At 43.8% G+C, this 22,252-nt stretch overlaps 1 protein-coding gene across 1 annotated transcript; it reads left to right on the plus strand.

The window, feature by feature from the left end:
• The first annotated feature begins 494 nt into the window (after window positions 1–494).
• On the plus strand, window positions 495–7,146 carry leo1 (LEO1 homolog, Paf1/RNA polymerase II complex component). Its single transcript, XM_064312239.1, has 12 exons — window positions 495–640; window positions 1,166–1,813; window positions 2,405–2,509; window positions 2,667–2,761; window positions 2,945–3,093; window positions 3,616–3,700; window positions 3,815–3,909; window positions 3,992–4,126; window positions 4,849–4,984; window positions 5,241–5,430; window positions 5,745–5,842; window positions 7,028–7,146. Exons 1-12 carry the CDS (start codon window positions 583–585, stop codon window positions 7,136–7,138), a joined length of 1,905 nt encoding a protein of 634 aa, XP_064168309.1. The 5' UTR covers window positions 495–582; the 3' UTR covers window positions 7,139–7,146.
• The last annotated feature ends 15,106 nt before the right edge of the window (window positions 7,147–22,252 follow it).

A 22,252-nucleotide genomic window follows, 5' to 3' on the forward strand; every position in this document is an offset into this window, starting at 1 on the left:
CCCATCTGGGGAACTGCTATTGGTAGCCTACGCGTGTGCAAGATTGGGTAAACGGATTGTATGTGAAATCTGTGTCACCCTGTATAAGTACGTCTGTTAAATCCCTAAAATGTAAATAAGAGAGTATTAGTAATTCCACGTGTTTTCTCTTTTTCGTCTCAACGTGGATTCTGCCACCTATTGGGAGGTCAACTTGCATGACACGGTCGGACTCGCCATGCTCACAGGAGCACGTGTGCTCCTAAATAGTACATTTTTGGAGCACTCTAGTGAATTCCAGATTAGTATGTGTGCTCCTGCATTATTTTTCCAGTTAGTACCATAGACCGTATAAAAATAGGTTAGTACCGGTTAGTACACATCAACGTTACGCAGCAAATGCTCCTAAAATGGGAGCACTGGTGACTGTCACCAACCATAGACCTCACCAACCCACTCAACAGAAGAGTATGGCGCGCTCTATTGCCACCCTGTGGATATATAAATGCATTGCCACTCAACTGAACTCTCCGGCAAACACAGGAAACAAACCTATGATCATTTTTACTTCCTGTGTTTCCGTAGAACCACAGTGAAGAAGAAATGGCGGACATGGATGAATTGTTCGGGAGTGACGGTGATAGTGAAAATGAGCGTCGAGGTAATAATAATTTTAAAAAATGTTGTTGACACAAACAGTTTATAACGTACCACACTGCTTTTTTTATTTTTATTTTTTTTAGCAGGTTGTATATCAAGTTTATTTATACTCATGCACGGGTCTGTACGTTAATTGTTGTGAAAAGCATCGCAGTCATCTGCCGGTATGTGGATGCTCAGTCGATGCATTAATGACTGGGGTACTAAGTTACTAATGCTAGTAAAGAGAATAATGTAGTTAGTTAACGATGCATTGTGATTGTACAGCTAATCAGGTTAGCAGTACATTGGCAAATCATTTAGTTAACGATGCTTGGTAAATATGTAGCTAGTTAGCACATAATGTAGTTGTCTTAAAGCTTAGGGTCAGAATATGATGACGAAATGAACCTAGTTAGAAATCGGTGTAGGCCTACCTATGTGGAGCTGGAACTGTGCGGTCAGCTGTTCTCTCGGTGGCAAGGTGAGATGTGTGACTACTCATAAGAAAAGTAATGAGTTACTTGTGTTTTTTTCTGAACCGTAGAGTCGGGTTCGGGGTCCGGGTCGGATTCAGAGCAAGAGAGACCCAGGTCAGTAAGTAATGCTTCAGGAAGCGAGAGTGACCGGGACCACGACGATGATGACGACGATGAGGATGGACGGGATGCCGGGAAGCCGAGCAATAAGGAGCTGTTCGGTGATGACAGCGAAGATGACCGTGGTAGCCAGCACAGTGGAAGCGATAACCGATCGGAGAGGTCTGATAACCCGTCAGAGGCGAGCATGCATTCTGAACAAGAGGACAACGAGCATTCGGACGCGGAGCAGCACAGCGGCTCAGAAGGACACCGGGAGGAAGAAGACCACGAAGGCCCACATAGCCTTCCGTCTGAGCCAGGCAGTCCCCGTTCTGACGCTCCCAGCCCCAGATCAGATGTGGGCAGTGCCCATTCAGAGGCGGCCAGTCCCCGCTCTGACGCTGGCAGCGCCCATTCAGACCCTGGCACTCCGCGATCTGGACCAGGTACGCCACACACGGACGGAGAAGGCTCGGTGAAAGAAGCGCACTCCGACGACGAGAAGTGGGGTGGAGGAGCCAAAAGCGACCAATCAGACGATGACGAAAAGCCAAGACACTCGGACGAAGAGCGCGGGCGCTCTGAAGACGAGGGCGAGGAAAGACGGAAATCAGGTTGGGCAGCATTTATGGTCTTCTTGAAGTATCAGACATGACGATTCTGTGTATTTTATTTGCTTTCCAGGAATGATAAAGTTAAGATTCCAGTATTTAAGATCAGAATATTTAATTGGATGGATTAATCTGGGACATAAATGGTCATTGGAAGAGATCTGCCGTGTGTTATACTATTAGGCTCTATTTGTAAACCTAGCATTATTTTTTTTAAAGTACATAAATACTGCAATATAGATATTTCAGTGTCCATAAATATGATTGTGCTTAATGTAAAGGCATACTGTATGAACATAGCAAACATTGCAAAGTTGTTTTGCAATGATGTTCATTATAAAGAATGAATATAAAATGCACACGTTTAACTCAAGATGAACTTTATTTTGGTAATGACCAATGTTTTACACTAATGGCCTGTTTCGAGTCCTTCCTGTCTTTAATTTGGACTATGTTGTTAATTTTATTCATTTATGAGGAGAGATTGGCAAGTTACCAGCAGGTTCATGGTAAGAGGAATGCTTGTATCGTAACTGAAGAGAAGTTCACACGCACAGCGGCATGCCTGAATTTGTTTTTTTCCTTTTTCTTCAGAGTCTGCAAAAGGCAGTGACAGCGATGATGATTTTATTCAACAGAAGCATAAGAAGAAAATTGCTTCAGATTCAGACTCTGACAGCGACACTGGAAATCGGAAAGGTGACATTTCATCTGGACACGATAGCTTTGCATGGGTGCATGTTTGTGTGTGCGTCTGTGTGTGAATAAAAGAAATGCATGGCTGAATGGCTCCACTTGAATGTCATGTTATAAGGGTGATGTGTGAACTGATAGGAAACCCTGCCTCTCTCTTCAGAGATAAAGCCAGCTGCTGATGACTTGTTTGGCGAGGCAGATGACATTTCCTCTGACAGTGATGCGGAGAAGCCCCCCACTCCAGGGCAGCCCCTGGTGAGCTGCACGTCATCGCAGATGGGTTTCAGTGTGCTCCTGCCTGACGCGAAGCCCAGTGCTGGTCACATACACACCCAAGTGCTGTGATGATATTTGATCCTGCAGTTGTGTATGCACCCTGGCTGTACACCTGTTGTTTTGGTATCTTTCTGTAATGTGGCATTGCTCCCTGGACCACAGGACAATGAAGATGGGTTGGAGACGGAGCACCAGGAGGAGGAGCCGGTTCCAGAGACCAGGATAGAGGTGGAAATTCCCAAAGTCAGTACAGATCTTGGGAGTGACCTCTATTTCGTGAAGCTGCCCAACTTCCTCAGCGTGGAGCCCAGGTAAATTGCTGCGTTTATGTGAATTAAATTATTTTTTTATTTATGGTTATTTTTGTATTGTAAGCATAAGAGCTGAAGGAAATTTTCCTTTGTTTTTACTGGGCAGTACATTTTTTTATTCTGTTATGTTCTTTTCTGCTTCTTATAGCTAGCCAGACTGACTGAACACTGGCTGCAGGCCAGTCTAAATGTTTAACACTTGTTTAAGGCTCGTTCTGTCAAAGTACAGTGTTGTAATGTGCATGAAATGGTACTTGCCTCTGCAACTTAAGGTTGGTCCCAAAGCATCTGGACTGTTCCGTTGTTGGTGAGGATCTTTGTGTGTCTGGGTCTGCCATAGCCTTGGCTTGGCTGTATTAAGTCCTTGGCAGTAAGTTGAGAAGACTTGGCAGTAGTTTTGGGCATGATTCCCAGGTAAACTGCTGTCCATTTCGGCCAGCCAGATGTACCGGGCAGTGGCCGCAATCCGATTTTCTTCATTTTCTCTGTAAATAATTGTCCTCCGTCTTAATTTGATTTCAGGCCATTTGATCCACAGTACTATGAAGATGAGTTTGAAGACGAGGAGATGTTGGATGAAGAGGGTCGGACCAGGCTCAAGCTAAAGGTATTCTCGGGCGGGGAGTTCTTATCAAAGGCCTGTTAAAATCAGAGTTTTGGGTATCGTTGTGTTGCGCGCACAGTGAAACGTAACGGCCTTTCGCCCCGCCGCACCGCGCAGGTTGAGAACACGATCCGGTGGAAAGCGCGCCGGGATGAGGAGGGGAATGAGACGCGCGAGAGCAACGCGCGCATCGTCAAGTGGTCCGACGGCAGGTGAGCGCGCGTCCGCCGCGGGCCTCCTGGAGACGGGCGGGGCTGGAGGCCGTGCTAACGCCCCGCTGTTTGCTTCCCACAGCATGTCGCTGCACCTGGGGAACGAGGTTTTCGACGTGTACAAGGCCCCCCTCCAGGGAGATCACAACCACCTGTTCATCCGGCAGGGAACTGGGCTGCAGGGGCAGGCCGTGTTCAAGACCAAGCTCACCTTCAGGTTAGGCTGCCCCCCCACCCCCCCTCGCCCCCCGAAGAATGGTGCGTTTGGCACGCGGCCAGTGACTCAGAACTTTGCCTCGTCGCAATTAAAGCATTAGGCTGAATTTGGATTGCGGAAAGAACACCCTCCCCTTATTTGTAGTCTCCATTCACATTTCTGTGCAGTGTTAATTCTCAGAATTGGTGTGTTCCCAGTTCCAATGGGATTAAGCCTCTTATTGTTCAAACCTCGCTGGTACTGTTTGTCTATTGGACAGCCGGTTATTCTCAGGGTACAGGCTGAAATGCGATTAAAGAAAAGGCTCACAGATCAAGCAGGAATTTTAATCCCGCATACAAGCGTAATATGTTTATTCAATGTACCTTTTATTTGAAAGGTTGGCATGGCGAAACTTGGTTTCGTAGACTTGCATCATGTTTTTGCTCAGGATATTCGAGATTCAGTCACTGAAAAGGAGTTGTCTGGATGCTGGTGCAAGTTCCGATTTTAGTCTAGTCACATGTTCAGACCGCTTTCAGCTGTTCAAACAGCTAAACAGCTGTGTGTGTGAAATTATAATGATGAGTGGTAACAAAAACATATCTACACAGCGCCTTTAAGCTCACAGTGCTTCATAGGGAAGTGTGAAGCGGCTGGGAAGCACGGTGTTGACTCATGGGGGCCTGGTTGTGGCGGTGTTTTCCATGGCGTAATGGAGTGTGCGGTTTGTGCTCTCGTAGGCCTCACTCCACAGACAGCGCCACCCACAGGAAGATGACGCTGTCTCTGGCCGACCGCTGCTCCAAGACCCAGAAGATCCGCATCCTGCCCATGGCCGGGCGCGACCCCGAGTCCCAGCGCAACGAAATGATCAAGGTACCATCACCTGATCCCGGGCACGCCCGAGGCCTGTGCCAGATCAGACAGAGGTGTGTCAATCATAGTGAAAGTTGCTCTGTCCTTGGCGGGAAGCCCCACTAAGGTCAGAAAGAGATGCTGGAAGTGGTAGGTGTGCTTTAAGCCTGAGTTCTGATGATTGTGAGGTTCCGGTAGTGGAGCTCCTTTTGTCTTGGCTCTGCTCCCTGATGCAACTGACCGGCCCCGTGTCTGAACCGCGCCCCGTCTCCCGCAGAAAGAGGAGGAGAGGCTGCGCGCCTCCATCCGCCGTGAGTCCCAGCAGCGGCGCATGCGCGAGAAGCAGCACCAGCGGGGCCTGAGCGCCGGCTACCTGGAGCCCGACCGCTACGACGAGGAGGAGGAGGGCGAAGAGTCCATCAGCCTCGCTGCCATCAAGAGCAAGTACAAGAGCGGGGGGCTGCGAGGTGAGAGGGGGCTTACACACACGCACGCACACACGCGCACACCTGTGTCTCACACAACATCACCTCAGCAGTGAGCGTGCAGGAACAACACCACCTCAAGGATTACCACATATTCAAACGAAGGCCTATCAGTTATGCAGCATGGCAGCAGCTGTACTTTTCAGTTTTTTTACTTGTCCTGACCAGGATTCCTGTAGAAGTTTTAGCACAGACACCCGAGTCAGTCTGCTGGAAGGGAAGTGATGTGAAATGCACTGTAGCGTGAAAGCGGGTGGTCAGTTACTGAAAACGGGTGAACCGTCTCCCCCCTACAGAGGAGCGGGCCAGAATTTACTCTTCAGACAGTGATGAGGGCTCCGACGATGACCGGGCACAGAGGCTGATGAAGGCCAAGAAGCTGGACAGCGATGAGGTAAGATGCTCACGTCACACCTGTGCCTAAGTTGTGGCTGTGCGAGGAATCATTTATGACTCACAACTATGGCAGCAGCATCACCTTGCTTTTAAGTGACATTGGAAAGCTGGAGTGTTAGCTGGCTAGCTACTTGGTCCTGAGGCAAATTCAAAAACAAGGCATGTGGCTAAGAACAACTTCTAATGCAAAAATGTGCTGGAAAATATGGAACAGATTGTGGTCTCTATTAATTCAATAAGGAACACAACATTTTATTTTTCTTCTGTATTATAAGGGATGGATGACAACCCTAATGCTTGGGCATATGACTCTTGGCACATTAATAAAAAATATAAATGAGGAAAGTAACAACAGTACAATATTTGGATAGAAACTGAGAGCAATGACATGAACCGCTGGACAATTTTCCATTTTATGTCATTTTCATTTTTTTGTGGCCATGGATAAAAATACATTAATGAATAATGTCACGCGTATTTACTGAAATTCTGTAACTCTGATTAGGTCGATTTGTAGATGTGTTTACAACGTTAGTTAAAGTAAATGGGCTACTCACGGCCACAGGTTTGTGGCACGGTTAAGTATACTCAATTTTATATTGTCCGGTGTAGACTACTAGCTATTCACAATAATGTCTTCAGTATGTAGGACACAGTACATACTAACGTAGTACAAAGTGTGTTAGGATTTGGTTTTAAACACAGCCTGAGTCTGTAGCTCTCTTCTCAGGAGGTGCACTCTGGATCATATTCATATTTACAAACAAGCTACGAAAAATACAAACTATGAGATATCTTACGAGATCTTGTGTCCCAGTTACTGCAGTCATGCTAGAGCCAGTTAAAAGGACAATCATTGCCATGTTTTACCAGGTGAATTTATATAGTTGGGCAACAAGTGGTGCAGTTGTCCAGTTGTGTGTGCAGCGGCATTGCCAGAGATCCTGTTTTATTATCTCAAGCTGGCTGAGACCGTTCTGACTCTCAGCCAGCTTCTGTCTGATGCAAGGGGTCAAACGGGGCCTCGAGTGCCCACAGTCAGTAGCTTCTCTTAACTGAGACTTGATTTGGAAATGGTTTAAAAAAGAACCACCTCTGCAGTCTGCCTTTAATGTGTCACTGAGGTGAGGAAGGGTCAGTACAAGAGAAACTGTGATCTTCATTGACCTTTTAACCCTTTCAGGAAGGAGAGGGTTCTGGAAAGAGGAAGGCCGAGGATGATGAGGAAAACTCAACAAAGAAGGCCAAGAAATATGTGATCAGTGATGAAGAGGAGGAAGACGATGATGAGTGATAATCTCTGAACCAAAGAGATTATCTGTAACTAAGAAATTGCTTGGGAAAAATGTATGTTTATTTTATAGTTTCATGGTTATTTTTTTGTACAGCTCAGGTAAATAAATAAAAAAGTAAACAAAGCTGGTTTCTCTCATGCTTAGTCAGTCTCAGAGAAAAATGCTTGCTCTGGTGGCTAGTTAAGAAAACTTTTAAAGGTTTAATTGTTTCTGCTAGTTGAGTACTGACCATAAATGGCACCAAAAAGGCTAGCTAGCCTAGGCAGGTAAGAGCACTAGGAGCTGACAAGTAATGGCCGCCAACTTGGTTCTGTTCAGTTCCTGTGCTACACAACTGAAAGGTTAGCCCCGTTCAATAGGATCATGGTTACAGTTTCATTTTCTTATGCACTACTGCCCTTTGGTCAAATGTTTAGTTCTTGCTTACTTCATAATTATCTTTGCAGAGAGATGAACCAGTTACATAATCTCTAGGCCTGTCACAGCCAGACCGAACAAAGTTAAACAGAGCAGGCACAAGTGGTAAAAAAAAAAAAAAAAAAAGAATGAACAAAGGTAACCTTGCAATTAAACTGCGTCGCATAAAGACCTCAGCTGTTGGTAAGAGCCTCTGTTTGGCTGCACAGGGTGCTGAGCTCTGAGCCCTAAATGAAAAGGTCTGCTTTGGAGGTGCTGATCATAGCTCCCACTCTCAGGGTGGCTGAGGACACTGTGTTACACAAGCAAAGAACTGCCTGGGAGGTAGCCATTGCGTCAGCTGGAGCCCTGGTTTATATGGACTCCTGTCTCCAGAGTCATGAAGGAATAATTAAGGGCCTTTTAGAACTCACAGCATGATGCAAGCCACTTAACTAACTGCTCCAGCATTTGCCATTTGGTGACCTGTGTTCAAGAGTGTTCACAGCCAGCCAGCTGATATGAAATGGCCCCTTAGCAAAGTGCTGCTTAGCTATTTTCAGAGAAGATATATGTACCTGTTCCTGCAGGAGTTGGAGCTAACAGTAAAATGTCAAGCCCCCCCCCCCCTGTTTACGCTACTCATCCCCTTAAGGAAATCACATAAAAAGGCAAAAATAGATTGGAGGGGGTCCTGTGCCATTAAATGGTGTACTCACCAAGGAGGCTGCTGGTTGTGCTCAGGCTGCCATGTTCCTTTACTGCGGCATGTGCTCAGATGGGGGGGGGGGGCTGGGGGGGTACCTGTTGCCCCGGCGCTCCACTACCTCCTACAGAGAGTGCACACGCTCTGCGGCACGGTTATGTAATGAATGTGACGTAGCAGAAGGGAACTGTAGACACAGTGGAGCGAGTGGACAGCTGGCGGGGCAGGGGGAGTGAAGCGGAGTCTTCATCATCGCACTCATCACAGCTCCTCCTGACTCCTTCCTGCTGCTCTGCTCCTTACCCAGCAGCCTGGTATTTTTCTGAAAATAAAACGACTGCTATAATTATATACACTAAGTATGCATGCTCACTGTACACTCCACTACAAGGCTGTGTCCTGAGGACGCGTGTGGCACTCCCATTTGCCGCCAGCAGGAGGACAGGGGTGACTGTGGAACTCTGTGGTAAGCGATGTGGGACTGGTGCTGGCTGGTGGTCTATTACAACACTGAGGTAATGCTTCGCTGGTTACCAGGGATCATGCTGGTGGGGGGCAGAGGCCAGATCTCACATGGCTTGGAGCTGTCGGTGAGAGTATTGGTGACTGATTGATTGACGGTACGGTGGGGACGGGTCCCTGTACGTGGAGCGATGTTCTGCACTGGTATGACCTCTTAATACTCATATTACTGAGATCACCTCTGCAGTGATGCCGCAGGGGATCCCCTACAAACCCAAAGAGCAGGAGACCTGGGGTACATGGGAATCATGGGAGAGTAAGGTTTCATGAGCCCCACAATGGGTGGAGCTGCCTTGGGTGCTTTCTATGTTTCATAAGCCACGCTCATATTTTTCTGTCACGTATAAGAGCTCCTGTCCAGAAGGGCTGCAGTTACGCCTTTTGGTCCCATCTAGAAGGTTCTCTTGATCAGGGAGGTTAAGTGCCTCTCAGGATCCAAAGCCTTTTAGACACCATGGTGGCTTACAGGGAATCTGGCTTGAGTGGCCCATGTCCATGAGCACAGTGCCCTCATTTTCACAGCCCCACTCTTTACGTACAAAAGAAGACTCATTATGCGGTCCATTCGGTGATGTCTTTCAGACTGTTTGCGATTGCAGTTCATTCTTATAAAACACACAGAGGCCAGAGCCACTCTCAAGCAGGCACTGAATGTCACCTCCACAGCATAATTTCTCAGTGATATGTGAATTGTGAATAAAATACGCAGAGAAATTATTTAATAAAAAGAGAGGTCATGGATGCTGTCCCATTACCCCCCCCCCCCCCCCACTCCCCCGAAAAAAAAAAACCAAAAAAAAAAATATTGTGGAACTCCACAGTTTGACTAAGCATTGGGGGCTGAACCTATAAATAGACACACCAGAATCTTTACTGACAGCCAAAGCAGCAGTGTCCAATGTTCTCTCCTGGTTTTGTGGTGTAATCCCTGTCTCCAACCCACGCCACTCACCAGAGTCCTGATCACGATAGGGGGCTAGCAGAGAGCTTCTGTGGAAACATTGCATAAGCTCTGTCAGCCCTTTGGCGATGGCTCCATTGCCCCCCCCCCCCCCGGCTTACATAAGAAGCAACACATAATGCTAAAAAGACTCACATTCAAGCTCGCTGGTATGGGATATCATACTAACCCACTCTTCACAGCCCTTCCTCACAATCCTTCTCAGTTCAAAAAAATAATTCCTGGTGCTTTTCAGACTTTTTAATGAAGTACTTCTATTCAGTTTAGGTCAGACTGTTCCGTGAACAGAACATGTTTGATATACAAACAAGGAGGTGCCTAAGAGATTTTAAGGATTAGCTTTGAGCATGAGATTTAGCCTCTCAAAACAAGTAAAAAGAAACACACACACACAAAGCAGAACGCTTCTTGCCAAGTTTCTCAGTCCAGGCCCAATTAATGTGCACCGCTCCCAATGACGCACTGCCCCTCTAACAGGGCACAACTTTGTGCTGCTCAAGTTCAAGCTTCAGATTGTTCTTAAACCCAGACCAGGGAGAACCACAAAGGCAAACCTATTTTCTCATCTGACAGTACAGTGGACACCATCCACAACGACTCAAATGTGTTCAATGAAAATGGAGGGGAAAATTGCTCTCCATCTTGATCAATCTAATTTGAATATGTATGTGTGCAATATGTGAGAACAACACAAATAAGTGAAAGACAGTGTTTCAAACCTGCAAATGATGCCTAAGATACAAACTGAATTTGCCTAAGGTGATTATAGGTTGGAATCAAAACTGATCCCAAAAGCTTACAACTAAACTTGGATCCAGTGCATCCCCTCTGCCCACCACCAGGTGGCACAACACACAGTGCCTGATTATACAGGTGCCAAGAGCAGTGGACTGAAATGATTATACAGACGAGTGACAAATTAAAGGATAAAAACAACATAAAGTGCCTTAGTAAGGTGTTGGGACACCAGAACAGCTTCAATGCATCTTGGCATAGATTCTACAAGGTGTTCAATTGGGTAGAGATCTGGTGAGTGCGAAGGCCATAGTATATGATTCACATCATTTTCATACTCATCAAACCATTCAGTGACCCCTCGTGCCCTGTGAATGGGGGCATTGTCATCCTGGAAGAGACCGCTGACATTGGCTTCTGTTTGAGGGGCCTTAGAGTAAAAGAGCAGGGAACAGATTACAGACTTGTGGTATTTCAAGCCTGGCCGTGACTTTCAGCCAGCCAGCGCCCCTCACCTTGGGCCATGCCTTCATTGGCTAGCTCTGCAACAAGCAGCATGCCAGACAGTGTAGCACAGCTCTGTTTTTCCCCATCAGGTTTAGCACAGAAGCCTCCGCGGGGTTATTCAAGGGGAAACGTGCACAGTGGTATGTGTGCTGCTTTCAATGTCTCAAACAAAGCAGCGGTAGCGGCCCTCCAGGCATTTCCATCATTTCAAAACAGCAGTCAAAGCAACAAGGAAGATAAGTAGTGAAAACATGTTTTAGTCATTTCCCCAACTTCTGCTGAATAAAAGCTTTGAGAAGTTTAGTCCAAAATAAAAGGATAAGCATTCCAGTGCTCCATTGGATACACATTGCACTGATAATATGCTATCAGCGAGTCTTTTAGAGGTTGTAGGGAATGGTGGACATTTACCTTTCTGCTCTGCACATGGCTGTCATTAACCAATGCAATAAGACTATTGTCCATCAACAGCAACTTGAATTGCTAAATGTTTACAGTTTTTCAATGTGTAGTCGATACAGCTTGACATTTTCCAAATTAATTAAGTTTGTATAGGCTAATTGTTAATGGTTACAGCAGCACTGCCCAAAAAGATAGCAGCACTGTTTCCTGATCATCCACAGCTCACTTATCATTCACTTGCTAAAACTGGCGTATTTCTCATCTCAGTTTGCAGTGTGTAGTTTATACATTTATCCATGTATTCTAAAGGGAGCCAGTATAAAAGCTGGAAAACAAAAATCACATCTAGCTGTGCCACAGCACAATCACAGAATTTTATATAAATCCACTAGCATCTCAATCACAGTAAGAGTGATAAATAACTGGGCTCTGATCATTCAGTTTGACTCATTGGAAGAGGTGTTAATTGCAGCAGTCAGAACATGACTCTCTGCAATGTTGGAACATAAACGCCTCCACAACATTGTTAAAAATAACAGTTTTTTGTATTTTGCTTCAGAAAACTACAAGGGGAAGAGAGACATATCTTATAGAAGATAACAAATATCATCCCAGGGTATTTTAAACATTGTCTACGATCCCAAAAAAAGAAGATGTAGTAACTTGACTGTGTTGCATTTCTTGCTAGGCCTTCCTACTTAAACAGAAATAAATTGCTTCCATGCCACACTGGTAAACAGAAATGCAATATGCTAATATATCGACTAGAAAGGGCAAAACTTCTCACTTTCCATCTGACTTAAAGAATTAGGGGTAATCTATTATTATTTAAGGTTGAAGTTTCCTATAAATTTCACTGATTTTCCTATAAATATTGGCTTTTGGCTTCTTGTTATTATGTAAGAGAAGTAGGAACAAGCTGGTCTAAAGCAGAATGGGACTGCACATCCTAAGCCACAACCTGATGAGCTGTTTGTGGAGTGCGGATGTCGTATGTCAGTGACTGTGACGGGCTTTGCTCACACACAAACCCGCCCCAGCTAAGGGTTCATAGCCGAGTTAGAACAGGCACACAGACCTATCATTTGAGTCACCAGTACCTATATCTGCCAAGCCTGCGTTTGTCTGCAGCTCCCCCTGTCTGCAGGGCTGTCTCCTGCTTGCTGTAGGTGGCAGGCCAGGGTGAAGCCCACTAACGAAGCCAAAGGGCCTTCTGGGAACCCACAAATGCGGATAGGCAATACCTCACACAAAAATGATGAGCACTTACACTACAGGAGAGAGGACAGGCAGAATGGGTCTTTAAAAAAAGAGCAGAATTAATTCAAATGAGGGACACTGAAGGGAAAGACAGACAAGAGGGACAAGCAAAGGACACTTGTTCACTTATTGAGAAATAAAACCGCAGAAATAACTGTAACCAAATAATTATGCTGAATATAACTTTGTAAGAGATTTGAATGTTTTATGGAGATTAAGTTATCAACTACAAAAAAAAACCCAAAAAAAACACTGAGATAGAATATTTCACAGTGAAACTGCTGCAACCAGAACCCAAGGCAATGCGTCTTCATTTTCAGCTTTTATGTTTTAAAAATATGTTTTAAAATTGATGTTATCATGGCAGCTATTGACTAGACGGAATGAAGTCATTTCTCCTTGCAGCAATTGCAATACTTCCCCTGTGGCCTTTAAATCACTAAACAATATGTTACAATCAAAGGCCATTTTCTCTGGGACAGAAAGGTTTGAATCCTCATTAAAAAGCAAATGGCCTCTATGCAGTAAATCAGCCTCTAAGCAGACGGAGAGCAGTAGGTTCACACATGGTGGCGAAACTCAGTCCTCCAGAGAGGAGGAGCTGGAGATACCCCAAGGATTTCGGTTTCCTCCCCACACCCATAAATGACAATTCAGTTACTGCACCTGCCCTAGGCGGTATCTCATTTGAGCCACCCCCCTTCACTTCACCACCATAAAGGGGCAGGCTAAAATGGAACCATGAGGATATAAATATGACAGTATGGCAGTCCGCTTCACTTTGGTTCTTAGAAATCAAGTTACTGAAAAGAATGGCGCTCTTGCTTATACTCCACAAATATTTCCTTCCACCCCCACCCGCCCCCAAATAGCTAAAATTATATCATATTATCTTATATATATTGGTTGGCTGATAAATGAAGATTAAAGTATCAACTGTGATCTCTTATTGTAACACCTTAGTCTCAGTGCTGGTAGGGAGAATTCAGAGTGTTTTGTCCCAGTGTGCTGGCAGTATGATTTATGACGCAAGTTCTTCATCTTGAGCTTTGTGTGTGTATCAGTGCGAGTTTGAATGTGTGTGTTTGCAGCGACAGAACTTCCTATTCTGTCTCACACAGCTCACAGCTATTTGTTCTAAACTGACACATTGTTCTATCCTGGTTGCTTCATTGGTTTCTTTTTTTCTTTTTAACCATTTGTGGAATCTCCTCCACGTGAACAAACAGCACCTTGTATTCCTATGGTGTCTACCAGGGGAAAACAAAATCAAAATGTCAGACTTCAGAGTCGCTGATCACACAAGTGTTGATGCTTGAACACCTATGCTGCCTTTTTCAAATACTTGGCAGCTGTTTAACACTTTGCGCCAATTAGCTCCAGGTAAGGTGCCGCCTGTTTTACTCGGTATTTAGGTGAAAGGTTCACTCTATTCTATCTTACTGAAGGGGTTAGTGGCCTGGAAAACTGCCATTGAAGCATGGCACCATCAATCAAAGGTCCATCAGCTCAGTGGACCTGCAGTGTGACTGGGTATACTGATACGACTGTGTGAGTGTGTGTGTGTGTGTGTGTGTGTGTGTGTATTATGTTAAATTATTTGATTATCTGCGAACCTGTGAGCTGTACTGTAATATATATGGGTCATTGTGATCTATTGATTTCTCTGGAGCCAAGCAATAACTGCACAAAAGAGAACAACCCTCACACTTCAACAGTTCCCTTATTTAACTACTGAAATGTGTACTGAACTTTTGCCATCTTCCCTAAATAAGAATGAGAATAAAAATACACAAAAAGGATGGGAAACAATGTCCAGAAAGAACCTCCACCAGCCCTCACCCCAAGTCAGAGTTCTCCTTACACACATACAGAGCAGTTACTTAACTCCAGCCTACATAACAGGAGTGTTCCAGTTTAGATTAGTTTCAGTTCAGTTTCAAAGAGCCTGGTCTCTGACTGAATCTGTGCATGATGTGGTGATATTGAATAGACAGACAGACAGACAGACTCTAATATTTGTATCAATGGCAGCATAACTTTTTCCAAGAATAGTGCCAATATGCACAGGCCAATCGGACACTAAAACAGGCACAAACAGTAAAGGAATCTGCATAAAGACATGCGACTATAAGTCACATATGTACATTTACACACGTACATATGAAGTACAGAGTTCAATGTGTAAGAGACATCATAAGATTAGAGCTTGATCTTATCTTTTTGTGCAGTGCGCTTGTCAAGAGTTATGCCTCGTACTTATGAAGTTGGTGGGGTTCATCAATGCTACGGTCATACTGGTTGCACACACACTCACAAATGCATACACAATTTAGAGTCAAAATTTAGTTCTTTGGTAGACACTTTTAGACAAAGCAACTTACAACAGTAATTTCACATGGTAATCAAACACTACTAGGGGCAAAATATACAATGAACGCATGCACACCTACACCCACATAATCAGACACACACACCCCCAAACACACACACACACCCACACACACACACACACAGACATGCATGCACACGCACACACACCCACACACACGCACATGCATGCACACATGTTAAAATGCAAGAACAGCTGAGGAGCTATTGTCAGGTCATCTGAATCCCATGTGACTTCATCTAATCCTCTCTGGGCACCACGTGAAGAGCCGCAGAGAGCCAGGTTCAGAGCAATGTCAGCTCTTCAGGGAGGGAGCAGAAGAAGAAGAGATGCTTTGCGAGTTCTCTCAGAGTCTCTGGGAATACGACAGAGCAACAGCTCACCTCTCCCATGCCTACGGCTAGACCCCTCCCTGAAAGCTCTGTGCCACATGGTGCGGCTGTGTGACCTGTCCTAAGCTGGGTGGGCAGCTTACAGGGCCGCAGTCATGTGAGGGCCTGGACTCCTAAACCCAGAGTTACTCAATCCCGTCCAAGAACACAACAATAAGGCCCTCATTGTGTGGAAGCTCAGTAACAAATTGTTTTTGAATTATATTAATTATTTAGATGTTTAGTAAAGTAGAAGGATTCAATTAAATTGTGTTGTGTTAAGTGCTTGAAGAAGTACACAGATACTGCTCAACGTTTTGTACCCACCTCTTAGTGTCTATCAAACAAACAGGCACTATGGCAGCCTTGTTAATACCTGACTGTTCCCCACCACTTCAAGCTCCAGTTAATCACTGACAGCCAGGCCCAGGCAGAGCACGTCCCAGGGAGTCGGATGTTTGTTTTCGTGGGAGAGATGGAAATCTCCCTGGATTTGACTGCAGAAACGCTCCCCTGCAGTAAACATGCTCAGCTCTGCTCTCTCCTTCTCTTCCAGGTGAGTACCCGGCCTCACAGTTTTTCACCCCTATCCCCTGTGTCCTGCCTCCTATCACCACTGTCTCAGACCTTCACTGATGACCAAATTAGGAGGTTTACTCTTTCATTTCTACAAAAAAGCAAAACAGTAAAGGCATAAAGATGTATGTGGCTTACTGCCTTTCCCAAAAACAGATGCCCAACAGCAAAGTTTGATTGACAGTCAAGAATTTTTAAACAAAATACAAATTTGAGACACTGTAGCTATGACTACAAGTGAGGGTAATAGCTTATTAGATCTTATTAACAGTTCTATTTAGCTTGAATGCTTTAAAGTCCAATGATATTGCATATTTCAACTGAAAATACGCAACACATATCTCTGCAATATTGTGCAAAAATAAAAAAAATAGGTAACACATACTCAAATACCTCAAAACAAATTCAAGACGAAGCACCCTAGCCTTTTATAGAATGTCCTCCCGAGAGCTTTAGTTTATTGATATTTAGCTAGGTCCATTGCTTGCTTTAAAACGCAGTCTTTGCCTTGATGGCAAGAGTGCAGGGAGTTGAGGGCCAGGCATGTAGGGGAGTAATATGATCCAGTTTCAAGATTACTTTCTGTCAACCCCTGTAGAGACAGCGCATGCCAGACTGACTGTGTTTAGGACAAGCATGAATCCAAGGAGACCAAATTAATTTGCATATCCACGGAGAAACTTCAGGTTCAAATCCCAGACAGGGCACTGCGGCTCTTGAGCAAGATACTAAACCTGAATGCCTTCAGTAAATATAATATAGCCTACATAAGCTATAATAATATAAGCAGAGTAAATTGCTCTGGATAAGGGTGTGTAGATAAAAAAGCTATTTTTAATTATCCTAATTAACAAAACAGAATCAAAATCAGCAAAGAGTAAATGCTTAGAAAGCAATTATCTACTTTTCTATTGAGGTCCACGGCCCTTTCTTTAGTTCTGCAAGAGCAGCTGTGCTCCTCATCAAGTAAACTGATGTCAGGTTTAGGTACGGGATGGGATGACTTCAGTTTACAGCCTAGCATTATGACATATCTCTGTCTATGCTCATTTCTTTTTGTGATACAGTATATCTGAATAAATCTAAATATGCTATTCAATTGTAAGTAATAATTAGGCATTTTTCCTTCAAATGAATATATTTTTATAATAATTTGTTTCTGAGGGTGAAAAACATCTTGCAGAGAATCGTGCATATTATGTACACACTTGAAATGCATCTGCTTTTGTCCAGATGGCCGCACAGCAAAATGTTAAATAAACTCTAATAGTTCATATTAATTCAATTTTTGTAAAGGGCACTCTATCCAAGTTGATTCATTGAGCAATTTGCTGTGTGCACAGAGTCAGTGCTGCGGTTGGCCTAAACAGCAAACGAGGTGAACTGAAACTGTATGGCGAGCAGCTAGCGGCTGTAGCGAAGCCTAGGCGCTGAGTGGTGAACTGTGCTCCCACGCTGGTGCCTAGCCCCTGAGACACCACAGCCCCACGCCCGGCAAAGAAAGAACACATAAATCGCCCAGCAGCGGACCGGCTGGCACCTAATCAAAACTGCACTACATCCACTCGGCATAGGCTGTGGTCACTATGGGAACCAAGCCTTTCTGCTGTCCCATAAATCATTATGCTTGGGACATGGGCACAAATGGGGGGAGGGACTATTTCAGGACTGTTTATGCAGAACAATGTATAGCAAAATGAATAGGCAGAAAATGTGTTTTTCCCCCAATGAGACAACGGTGTGGCCACGTTGATACACAAAATTGTAAAAATGTAAATATATCAAATTTGCAGCATCAAATTCTTGGAAAGTCTTGGAAAAAGAAACTGTGGTGCTTTGGCTAATTGCCAGTGCTTATTCAAATCTAGTCAACAATGGAAGACCTCTTTCCCAGGAGGAGGATTTCCCAGGTCCTGCTTGAAAAGGTAGAACATGCAACAGCATGGGACTGCAGTATGTCACTAAATGTGACTGAGGAAGAATTAAAAGTCTGTAATCTATCATCTTTTACTGGTACCAAGAGCTTACATCCTCTGTGTACATCCTCTGTATGAAGGCTTTCTCTGGATAGGGTAAAAGATTTATTTTGTTTAACAATAGGCAAAACTGTACAGTAGCATGTACAAAGATTTCCTGTTCGACTGATTAAACACTGATATACAACTCCCAAATTTTATACTTTTCCATGACATCAGTATCTGTGTGTACATACATATACTGTTTCCTATTTCCACATTACCACATCTACAACCATTTCAAGTTTCTGGACATGTCTGCCCCCAAGTCCAACTGACTGAATTGAGCAACTTTTGTTACTCATTTCCTAGAACAAGTTGTTTCTTGGAGGAAATGTTCAAGATAAAGTCAAAAGTTCAAAGTACAACCTGAGTGCATTAGTTCAAATTTTCCTAGGGCCATAGTTACAGCAATCTAGTCCCATAAGTGTCCCATTGACACACATGTCATGCTTTGTGTAAAATGTGTCCTTCCACGGTGGGTACTTATTCACAGTAAACCAGCAACCATAGGAGCCCTGCTTTACACTTCATAAGGACATTATGTGGAATCAAGTGTGTGGTGAGAGGACAGCAGAGCTGGGCAATACTGCTCATCATTCTGTTTCAACAGTAGACATGACTGTGAATTATTGACTTGTCAGTAATTTAATGTCAGAATCATCACAGTGGCCCACTCGGGGGGTGAGGCGCTCACAAAAACTACACGTTTCTGTCATTTCCTGTGTCCAGCGAGATGCAGTATTACATCAATAAATCTATAATATATGGGACAATTCTTTATCAAGTGGGTCACATGATCAGGGTTTAGCCTAGAGTAAAAAATGTGACTTGGAAAACTAAGAGTAACATTAGCTTTGGGCTGAGGGTACGAAAAAAGAAAAAACGGATCTTCGTATCAAGTGTTCTAAGGGTTATCTGACAACAGGCTCACCACTTAAAATGCATAACTGTTGATTTAGGAAAGGCTCAATGCTGCACTGCAGTGTGTGTGTGTGTCACTTGCTAATAACATAGAAAAAATGGATTGCACTCCGTAGATGTTTTTGTTCTGACATAGGCTTTTAATGATCACATCAACAGACAAACAGACTGCTGATATGATAATTAAATAGCCTATTTTGCCAAGAAAATATCTACTGTGATCCATTTTTTCTATGAAAATTTAATTTTAGTCAATGTCCCAACTAATTCAGAGCGCAGTGGAAATCTCTAATATAGAACATTGAATCTCACTTGCTGCAATCACACAATATACCTGACCACTCTCTCCCAGTTTCATTTCTGCCTCTTTACAGCAGTGTTCCAAGAAAAAGAGAATGAGAATAATTATAATAAATAAGTACAATGTGTAGTACCATTCTATGAGGGCAATTCACTAATCTGTGAATAAAATGAGGCTAGATAAGGCTATTTGGAATGGTAAAAATCTAAGCAAATGCTACTTCATTGAGAAGTTGAATATATGCATCTGTGCGAGTGCATCTGTGAACTCTAGTCATTGAATCTGTATGGTTGTAGTATTTCAAAATATTAAGGAACACTGCCCCACACCAAGGAACAACACATAAAACAATAAACAATAAAATGCAGGTTTTATGCCTCAGCAGGCTCAACAGCTCCTGAACCAGAAACACATTTTTGATTTTAATTCTGATCTACCAACATGTTGCAACACAGAACATGCATACAGTTGCATTTATATTTATTCACCGAGAACTTGGTTGCTCAGTGGCCATTAACTGGAAACTATATACAAAGGTGTATGGACTGGAAATTTCATTGAGAGAGCTGTGTAGTACTCAAATCAATAATCTCACTGCAGAGGCAAGAACCAAGGTTCACAACTTTCCCTGTGAAAAATAAAATCATTCAGGGCAACAAACCTGCATCTGCACCACAGCATACACCAATGAGAAATGTAAATACCTATATTTCCCTGATTATTCTGAGCATCAAACACACATGCTTGTGTTCTTATGCCCTGTACGCTCTATTCTCACCTATGCATCCCTGCCCCTGTGTAGTGAGAGCAGACATCCATCCATCCATCATCAATACCCGCTTATCCTGGGCAGGGTCACGTTGGGTGCTGGAGCCCATCCCAGCATGCACCGGGCCCTGGACAGGCTGCCAATCTATCAAAGGGCACACACACCATTCACTCACACACTCATACTTATGGGCAATTTAGAGTCCCCAATTAGCATACCTGCATGCCTTTGGACTGTGGGAGAAAGCCGGAGTTGAGAGCAGACAGAGTCAATGATTTTATCCAGCAGTGATAAAGTGTTTGATGATCCAGGACAGCATCGGTCAGGCTGAAGGGCACGTTAGTAGGAGAATGTGAGCGGTTCCCAGGGTGAAGGACAGAGGACGGAAATGTGATGTGCAGGATTTATGGAGCACGTGTACACTAGAAGAATGATTACATAAATGCCCAGTAATAAGCCTTTTTCTCAGACATCACAAAAGGTTAGACAGTCTAAACTGCTGCCATCTACATATAACAAATTGTGTCTGTGACAGATGTTATCATAATATATTACAAAGAGATCCTTTTTGTTCTGTTTGCACCACACAAAGTTTTGTTTTGTGTTTAAAGTATTCTATAAAGGAGAACTCGTCTAAAAAAATCAGATGGAAAAACGACTGATGCACATTTCACTCACAACTGCAGATTTCTTTGTTTTTGTATTGGGTAGACAGGGCAGAAATGAATAGTACAGTGTGTGCTCTTTATTTGCTTAATTTTGTTTGTGCGTAGTGTTTGTATTTGGTCAAATTAGGTACAATTTACAGTCCTGTTCATGTTCAGCCATCTGTTTAGACACTGTTCTGAGAAAAACACGGTTCTGCAAGATAAATTCCTGTTTTATTGTCTTCTTCAAAATTTGAGGTTGAAAATGTAAACTGTTTGGGAGTCTCAGAATAATACATTTATATTCCTAAAATAATATTCCTAATATTCATACTTGACACGGCTTTTTGAATTCCAGACCGAACTACTCACTTCCATCTTCTCATGAATATATGATTATCATGAGTAGACAAAAGATAGACTGAGAACAACAGCATGTCTTGGTATCTAAATGTGAACCTGTTGATGTGGGCTTTCTGAAAATGAACACCTGCACAGGTACAAGCTGTCCCCACAGCCTCAATGAACAATAAACAAATGCCTTGTGGGCTAGTGGGAGTTCATCCTTGCAATCCAAGCGAGAGCAAAAAGAAGAGAGAGAGAGAGAGGGAGAAAGAGTGAAAGAGATGCTTCCTACTAAATTAAATGAATTTCCCAGCAGAACAGTGCCAAGTGGCAAAATAAGTATATGCACATGAATTGCTCAAAGCCTAAAATCAATACCAGGCCTACAGACTTCATTAACTCGATTGAATAAACTCAGGAAAACTGGCATATGGGGTGCACAGTTGTGGCTAACAAAATTGCCTGAGGGGGGCAGACAGCAGGAGGGCACTTATAATCAGACTGTGCTGTGCACAGTGACATCAGCAGTAAGCCTGCCCTGGAACTGCCCGCATGTCCTGTCCAGTTCAGACTCCTCCCTGTCGTCCTTGGATCATATGTCATGGCTGGTTTGGCTTGTTTGCTACCATTTTACCTATTGTAAGTACATTCTCTGAAGACCTGGCATTCTTTGGGGAAACGTCATACGGAACTGTCAGCTTTGATTCGTGTAGAGCAGTTTGAACAAGACCGTAATTTAAGCCGAGACAGACAAAGGCATACATCTGCACTTTGTGTGGAAGACAGACTTGGGGGTATGTTGAAAGGATATCAACTTTTACAACATGAACAGTGTTTAAAGCGTTCATAGCGTACATATTGTAATTAAGAGTCCAAGTCCTGTACAATTTTGTATTTTATGTATTCCTATGTTCTTATGCCCTGTATGCTCTGTTCTCTCCTATGCATCTCTACCCCCCTGTGTAGTGAGATCAGAAAGGGCCAATGATTTTATCCAGCAGTGATAAAGTGTTTGATGATCCAGGAGAGCATCAGTCAGGCTGAAGGGCACATTATTAGGAGGATGTGAGCAGTTCCCAGGGTGAAGGATAGAGGAGGGAAATGTGATGTGCAGGGTTTATGAAGCATGTGTACAGTAGGGGAATGTTCAGGACACAACAAAATACAACCAGCAGGAACAGACATCTTTTTCTCCTCAACTAGGCATGACAGTTTGCAATCTCAATGTGAGGAAAATCTTGGGATAATTCTCTTTTGTGGACCAATGAACATTCAACAAGAATG

The sequence above is a fragment of the Anguilla rostrata genome, chromosome 16 (genome assembly GCF_018555375.3).
Source record: "Anguilla rostrata isolate EN2019 chromosome 16, ASM1855537v3, whole genome shotgun sequence".
Lineage (NCBI taxonomy): Eukaryota > Metazoa > Chordata > Actinopteri > Anguilliformes > Anguillidae > Anguilla > Anguilla rostrata.